The sequence below is a fragment of the Salvelinus namaycush genome, chromosome 26 (genome assembly GCF_016432855.1).
Source record: "Salvelinus namaycush isolate Seneca chromosome 26, SaNama_1.0, whole genome shotgun sequence".
Taxonomy (NCBI): Eukaryota; Metazoa; Chordata; class Actinopteri; order Salmoniformes; family Salmonidae; genus Salvelinus; species Salvelinus namaycush.
In genome coordinates this window covers 27,610,858-27,619,682 of record NC_052332.1, presented here as the reverse complement: position 1 = coordinate 27,619,682, position 8,825 = coordinate 27,610,858, and the positions used below count along the sequence as shown (strand labels likewise).

General features: G+C 42.4%; 1 protein-coding gene across 1 annotated transcript in view; it reads right to left on the bottom strand.

Moving 5' to 3' along the window:
* Window positions 1-3,379: 3,379 nt before the first annotated feature.
* Window positions 3,380-8,825, bottom strand: part of LOC120021335 (ephrin-B2-like) — a 66,305-nt gene continuing 60,859 nt past the window's right edge. The window contains exons 3-5 of the mRNA XM_038965045.1: window positions 4,693-4,785; window positions 4,201-4,257; window positions 3,380-4,085 (exon numbers count right to left, since the gene is read on the bottom strand). Of these exons, the coding sequence (XP_038820973.1) occupies window positions 3,664-4,085; window positions 4,201-4,257; window positions 4,693-4,785 (572 nt within the window). The 3' untranslated portion in view covers window positions 3,380-3,663. The remainder of the gene's footprint in view (window positions 4,086-4,200; window positions 4,258-4,692; window positions 4,786-8,825) is intronic.

Here is an 8,825-nt window from a genome sequence, read left to right as displayed (position 1 = left end):
TCCCTCGTCTCACCAACGTCTGATCTGTCTCTCCGCAGTTCTGAAGTGAAAACCAGAGTGCCTCCTTCTCTGGATTAGGTTATTGCCACAAAATAACTGAGTGGACAACAGTAGGTGAGAAAGACAGTGAAACCAAATGAAACACTACAGTATATGGAAAATGGTACACAGGGTATGGTAGAATGGACCACAGAATTACACTGGCCTTACTGAGTCCAGCTGGTCCCTGTGAAAGCTGAATGTCTTGAAAGGAACACAAGGACATGACGTGATTATTCAAGCAATCAAAAAATCTATATTTTCCTCTCTTATGAGAGGCGTCTGTCCGCCATGTCTCAGGTAGTGTGCTGTTGCTTGTAGTCCAATCAGAGTCCAATATTATTGAAGGGTTGTGATGTCAATATGAGGTCCAGAATGTCCCAGAGTGATGATGAAATGTCGCAGAGAGATGATATCAGACCCAGCGGGAGCTGATCTGTGATGTTTCCCATCACTCTGTCACTACCTTCAACGCTCTGACTATGAACCTCAACATCATAGAAACCATCATAAAACATAAAAACAACTACAGTGGAAATCAGTTACTTTGTATGAAAACATTTATGAAACAATACATCTATGTCTGTGTATGAGGTGTGGTCCTGAGACCTGAGGACTGAGTTTAAAAGCCACAGAGATGTTTAAAAAGATTTAAAGAGATGTTTCACCTATAGCAGTCAGTATGTGCACATTGTGTTGAAAGGGTCCAGCAGACAAAGGAAGTTCTAAATCACATTGACAGGTGGACTACATACACCTTAGCCAAATACATTTAAACTCAGTTTTTCACAATTCCTGACATTTAATCCGAGTAACAATTCCCAGTCTTAGGTCAGTTAGGATCACCACTTTATTTTAAGAATGGGAAATGTCAGAATAATAGTAGAGAGAATGATTTATTTCAGCTTTTATTTCTTTCATCACATTCCCGGTGGGTCAGAAGTTTACATACACTCAATTAGTATTTGGTAGCATTGCCTTTAAACTGTTTAACTTGGGTCAAACGTTTCGGGTAGCCTTCCACAAGCTTCCCACAATAAGTTGGGTAAATGTTGGCCCATTCCTCCTGACAGAGCTGGTGTAACTGAGTCAGGTTTGTAGGCCTCCTTGCTCACACACGCTTTTCAGTTCTGCCCACAAATGTTCTATAGGATTGAGGTCAGGGCTTTGTGATGGCCACTCCAATACCTTGACTTTGTTGTCCTTAAGCCATTTTGCCACAACTTTGGAAGTATGCTTGGGGTCATTGTCCTTTTGGAAGACCCATTTGCGACCGAGCTTTAACTTCCTGACAGATGTCTTGAGATGTTGCTTCAATATATCCACATAATTTTCCTACCTCATGATGCCATCTATTTTGTGAAGTGCACCAGTCCCTCCTGCAGCAAAGCACCCCCACAACATGATGCTGCCACCCCCGTACTTCACGGTTAGGATGGTGTTCTTCGGCTTGCAAGCCTCCTCCTTTTTCCTCCAAACATAACGATGGTCATTATGGCCAACTAGTTCTATTTTTTGTTTCATCAGACCAGAGGACATTTCTCCAAAAAGTACGATCTTTGTCCCCATGTGCAGTTGCAAACCATAGTCTGGCTTTTTATGGCGGTTTTGGAGCAGTGGCTTCTTCTTTGCTGAGCGGCCTTTCAGGTTATGTCGATATAGGACTTGTTTTACTGTGGATATAGATACTTTTGTACCTGTTTCCTCCAGCATCTTCACAGGGTCCTTTGCTGTTGTGCTGGGATCGATTTGCACTTTTCACACCAAAGTACATTCATCTCTAGGAGACAGAACGTGTCTTCTCCCTGAGCGGTATGATGGCTGCGTGGTCCCATGGTGTTTATACTTGCGTACTATTGTTTGTACAGATGAACGTGGTACCTTCAGGCGTTTGGAAATTGCTCCCAAGGATGAACCTGTCTACAATATTTTTTCTGAGATCTTGGCTTATTTCTTTTGATTTTCCCATGATGTCAAGCAAAGAGGCACTGAGTTTGAAGGTAGACCTTGAAATACATCAAACAGGTACACCTCCAATTGACTCAAATGATGCCTATCAGAAGCTTCTAAAGCCATGACCTCATTTTCTGGAATTTTCCAAGCTGTTTAAAGGCACAGTCAACTTAGTGTATGTAAACTTCTGACCCACTGGAATTGTGATACAGTGAATTATAAGTGAAATAATCTATCTGTAAACAATTGTTGGAAAAATTACTTGTGTCATGCACAAAGTAGATGTCCTAACCGACTTGCCAAAACTATAGTTTTGTGTGGAGTGGTTGAATAACGAGTTTTAATGACTCCAACCTAAGTGTATGTAAATTCCGAATTCAACTGTATATGTTGACTATCGCCTGTGTCATTTCAACAATGAACTCCGACCTTTTCACCTTTTTTAATTCCTGCAGCCAACCACAGGTCATCAGTTACCAGTGCAGTGTGGGAAACAAAACCAAACAGATTATTCACCTCTAAAAAAACACTTTCAGCGGGCATAGAGGAGCAACATGAACAATACAGTATGTTAAGGTTTCTGTTCTGTAGCTATGGATGTGCATCTGGAGGCACAGTATGGGAGAATCACAGTGTCTGTGGCTTCATCTGTTCAAACACTTTCCCAATACTTTGTCATTTTTCTTCCTCTTATTGAGTACACCTCTTTGTACTGTTGTACTATCCTCCTTCCTCTGTGAAACTTTATATACAGAAAAGTGAACTATTTCAATGCTAAGGCATTGTAGAGTGAGAGAGAGAATTGGTTAACGGAAGAGAAGATCCTTCATTTTGAAGACAAACACAAACACTGAAATAAATTAGTACCTAGATCTCATCCAGACTCTAAAACAGAGAACATACAGTACAATACATACAAGAAAAACCGTGTCTAACAGAAATCTGAATGGAAATATACAAATCTACAAATGAGTTATGAAATAATGATTTTATATAATCTGTAAATGATGACAGTGGGTAGAAATCAAAATCTTGCTTTGATATTTGTTCTTGTGGTACTGGTTTTACGCACCAAACACAAGCAGACATACAGGTTACGCGTAGGCACGCACGCACGCACACACATTCCCTCACACACACACACACAAACACACACACACTAACACTTTGAAAAGGTTTGACATTTCATATCCAGTGTCCTCACTTTGAGTGAGAGGTGGGGACTGAGTCGCTGCCACAGTCCGTCAGCTTAATGGCCCACATGTCCAGAACTCACGGCCTCCATCATTGGGTTCACAGCAGGGAACAGATCAATACCCCCCCAGACACAACCACCCCTCCATCCATCCATCCATCCATCCATCCATCCATCCATCCATCCATCCATCCATCCATCCATCCATCCATCCATCCATCCATCCATCCATCCATCCATCCATCCATCCATCCATCCATCCATCCATCCAGTGTCAGAGCACTGTACAGCAGAGTCCATGGGGCAGGAGGTTGAGGATAGCCATCCCAAACAGTTAGCCATAGAGAGGGAGTTGGGTCGAGTGAGGGAGTGGAGGGAGCTAGAGGGACAGTTGTATTTCTATGTTGAAAACAGCAGTCTATGTGTTGGGTACACCTGTATGTCTATGTCACCCGGGCTGTGTGGCTGACCCTCTCTCATACTTTGTAGTAGATGTTAGCTGGGCTCTGGGGGGGCATCTCCTGGACGATATAGACGGGGTGGCCGTAGTCCCCGCTCACCTTCTCATAGTGCGGGCAGTAGGCCGAGTCTGAAGTCCGCAGCGGGATGATGATGTCACTGGGCTCTGAGCCGTTGTTGCCTCCGGTGGAGCAGCCGGCTCCGCTGGTGCTGCACCTCTTGGGGGTGAGGGTGGTCAGGGTCAGGGTGGGGTGGTGAGTCTCAGAGTGCTTGTTCTGTCGCCAGCGGTAACACACCACACAGATGACTGCGGTCACGATGAGGAGGAAGGCTCCGCCCCCTACCGCTCCAGCGATCACCGCCACGCTAGAGGAGGGTGGAGGGTTGTTCCCGTTGTTCCCCTCTCCCTCGCCACCTGCCTTGGGTGTCGTCCCATTCCCTGTAAGGGTAGACGGGTCAGGATCAATGACTTACTAATACTGTAGATACTGTATCATTAAACCAGTGAAGTGAGTTTCCTCTCCCTCTGGATACTGTACTGTAGACTGACTTACCTTTGGGGTTGAAGCGGTTTGGGTCTGGTTTGGGTTTGGGTGGGAGGCCATAAGCAGCTATGGGAAATCATACAGTTGGTTTAGGGTTGTAAACATTTTTATGAATTTGCTTTTCTGTAAAGTGTATTGACAATTGAGGCTTTTGTTAAAGGACAATTCACTTTTCTCTAACTAAATCTGTATATAACAAAAGTTGTTTTTTTTGTGTGCTTTTGTTCATGTTTTATCTGTGACCCTGCAACTGCAGAACGAGCATGAGGAAGTATATTGCTGGTGGGGTAAGTTTGTTCCAAAAAAGTGAACTTGTTCTTTAAATGCACTTAAAATAAATTGTGATTTGATTTGGCATATGGCAGTTTCATGAATATTATGAATATAAGGCCTTTACAAGAATATTGAAGAGCCCATGCACATTCATCTATATGAGGATGATAACTATTGAATGACTGATGAAACCAAATCAAGGACAATATATCTGATGAAGATACTCACTCTGTCCCACTTTGAGAATCACCTTCATCCCTCGTGTCACACACACTCCTCCTCTCATGCTGTCCAGTCCCTGCCTTGTCCCATCTGAGGTAGCTAAGAGAGGAAGAGGAGGGGAGGAAGACTACATTTAGAGAGATACCTTACATCAGGGATGGGCAACTTTGATGGGGTTGGGGGCTACAACATTGCGAACAAAACATTTTAACAGCTCCCTGTTTGACAGCGGAGATACATGTTTTAGAGTTCATTTCGTGCAATTCTACATGTTTTGCCATGGGTTGGAGAGAAATGTTTGCAGTTTTTCATATGATATCTGAGTGAGACTGACTAACAAGATCAATGGGGGTCCCTCGGTTGATAATTAGACCATGATCAATAAGTTTAGACAGCTGGCGGGCTAATTGAGTGACTATAAGTAACTGATATAACGAGAAAAACTGCTGATGCATAATCAAATTTCAAAATTACACATTGTGTATTCTACTATTCTAACTTGCAACAGTAAGTTGAGACCCCGACTGAGTTTAAAAAAAACAAAACACGTGGGGCCTTCTGGCCAGGGGAACTAGGTCAGAGCAGGGAGTATTGCCCTGTCAGAAACACTGAACTCAATCCCACAACCATGCCTATGACATGACCCATATCGCCCACACAATTCCCCAGACACAGTCAGAATAACAACCCAGCCACATCCCCTGACCGTTTAAATACCAACCCAGTCATATTCATCTAAACCAAGACTAGTGGCCATTTAAAGCCACATCAGTCATAATCACATCACATGAACACATGACATCCTCCTACAGTATCAACCACCCCTTCTATTTACCGCTTGAGGCTATAGATTACATAACACCAGCGGGTAAGGTGTAAGGAAAGGTATTACATATCCCCTCAATGTTAGCAAGACAAAGGAGCTGATAGTGGACTACAGGAAAAAGCGGGCCGAACAGGCCCCCATTAACATTGACGGGGCTGTAGTGGAGCGGGTCGAGAGTTTCAAGTTCCTTGGTGTCCACATCACCAACGAACTATCATGGTCCAAACATACCAAGACAGTCGTGAAGAGGGCACGACAAAACCTTTTCCCCCTCAGGAGACTGAAAAGATTTTGCATGGGCCACCAGATCCTCAAAAAGTTCTACAGCTGCACCATCGAGAGCATCCTGACCAGTTTCATCACCGTTTGGTATGGCAACTGCTCGGCATCTGACCGTAAGGCGCTACAGAGGGTAGTGTAAATGGCCCAGTACATCACTGGGGCCAAGCTTCCTGCCATCCAGGACCTATATAACAGGCGGTGTCAGAGGAAAGCCCCAAAAATTGCCAGAGACTCCAGTCACCAAAGTTATAGACTGTTTTCTCTGCTACCGCATGGCAAGCGGTACCGGAGCGCCAAGTCTAGGACAAAAAGGCTCCTCAACAGCTTCTACCCCCAAGCCATTAGACTGCTGAACAATTCATATAAATCTCCACCGCTCACTTTACATTGACCCCCCCCTTCTGTACACTGCTGCTACTCGCTGCTTGTTTGTTACCTATGCATAGTCACTTCGCCCCCACCTACCTCTGCACAATGACTCGGTACCGGTGCCCCCTGTATATAGCCTCGTTATTGTTATTCTTATTGTGTTACTTTTTATTCTTACTTTTTATTTTAGCCTACTTGGTAAATATTTTCTTCTTCTTGAACTGCACTTTTGGTTAAGGGCTTGTAAGTAAGCATTTCACGGTAAAGTCTACACTTGTTGTATTCGGCGCATGTGGCCAATAAAGTTTGATTTGATTTGGAATACTATACTACACACTGTAGTATCCCTCGAACATGTGTAGTACTTACTATATAATTTTGTAGTATACTGTAGAATACTATAGTAAATACTACAGTATACTACAGTCCGCAAAATCACTATAGGTAATACTACAGTATACTACAGTCATGTCTGCAACTCTACAGTAAATACTACAGTATTCTACTACAGTATTCAATGTAGTGATTTTGCAGACTTGAATCAGTTTACTGTAGTATACTGCAGTACTTATTATAGAATTCTGTAGTAAACTGTATAATACTGTAGAATACTATATTACGCACTGTAGTATCCCTCGATCATGTGTAGTACTTACTATAGAATTTCGTAGTATACCGTACAATACTATAGTTAAGAAATACTACAGTATTATCCGCAAAAAACACTGTAGTAAATACTACTGTGTACTACAGACCAAAAAACACTACAGTAAATACTGCAGTCCGCAAAATCACTACATTAATTACTATAGTTTACTATAGTTCTTTTTACTACAGTTTTTACTGTATAATATAGTAAATTGTTAATACTACAGTATACTGCAGTCATGTCAGCAACACTACAGTAAATACCAGAGGTGGGACCAAATCATTGTTTTACAAGTCACAAGTAAGTCTCAAGTCTTAGCACTCAAGTCCCAAGTCAAGTCTCAAGTCAAGACCGACAAGTATCAAGTCAAATCTCAAGTCCTAAACTTTGAGTTTCGAGTCCTAAACAAGTCATAATGTGCTCTTCACCAAATGTAATACCATTTCATATTATATTTTTAACAAGAGTAATAGTTAGTATATTACATTTACGCAAATCATGAATGCTTTTAAAAATATCTATATATTTATTACCTTCCAAATAAACGTTATATTTCCATGGAAATACATGGGTAGCCATGAGAAAGACCCCCCCCCCCCCAATAGAGATTGATTATCGAGGATCGCTATGGGGTGCAATCGGGCGATGTAGGCTTGTACACAATCACAATCGCTTGTACACAATCGCCCAAACACACACACACACACACACACACACACACACACACACACACACACACACACACACACACACACACACACACACACACACACACACACACACACACACACACACACACACACACACACACACTCTGTATGTGGTTACAGTAGGCTAACGTATGTCAATGGCTTTAGGACAGCAGTAACATCAGGCAGGATTTAGGCTACCAACTGCCTAGCCAGTTGTAGCTCAATCTTGGGTGCAATGATCATGTTCCCGCACTGACTGACTGTGTGGACTGTTAGCCTACATGCTACAATAGTAAAGTTATTAGTTATATAGCTGTTGGCTATATTAGCCACAACTTACCGTTCTTTGTGCAGCTTCAAATGTCGAACAAAGTTGGAAATTGTTGCGCCTCCGTCTGTAATTTTCTTCCCACATGTTTTGCAAGTTGCAATCCGTTTTTTGTTGATACAGCGTTGTCTTTATATCCGAAAATCATAATTTTGGGTATCATCTTTCCAAGGGCTCCATCTGAATTCACCCGCCGACGTTCCTCTGCACTGCCACGCACAACTTTTTCTCAGCTGGCACAATTTGATTGGCTGCTGTCCGATTCAAATTGTAATCTGTTAAATGAAGAGTTGATGCGCTGCACACTTTTTTTAATAGCATCATTTTTAATATTTGGGCTTGGGGAGGGTATCAAGTCAGGTTGGGGAGGGTATCAAGTCAGTTTGGGGAGGGTATCAAGTCAGCTTGGGGAGGGTATCAAGTCAGCTTGGGGAGGGTATCAAGTCAGCTTGGGGAGGGTATCAAGTCAGCTTGGGGAGGGTATCAAGTCAGCTTGGGGAGGGTATCAAGTCAGCTTGGGGAGGGTATCAAGTCAGGTCGGGTCAAAAGGCTCAAGTCCAAGTTAAGTCAGGAGTCATTGGTGTTAAAGTCAAAGTCGAGTTGCAAGTCATCATATTTGTGACTCGAGTCAGACTCGAGTCCAAGTCATGTGACTCGAGTCCACACCTCTGGTAAATACTACAGTATACTACAATCTGCAAAAGCACTACAGTAAATTCTGCTGTCTGCAAAATCACAACATTAATTACTATAGTTTACTATAGTTTTTTTACTACAGTATTTACTGTATAATATAGTAAATTGTTAATACTATAGTATACTGCAGTCATGTCAGCAACACTACAGTAACTACTACAGTATTCTACAACAGTATTTAGTATTCGCGACAGTATTAGTCCGCAAAAACACTACAGTGAATACTATAGTATTCATACCAAAGTATTTTTTCATGTGGATCCTCTCTCTCTCTCTCTCTCTCTCTCTTTCTCTATT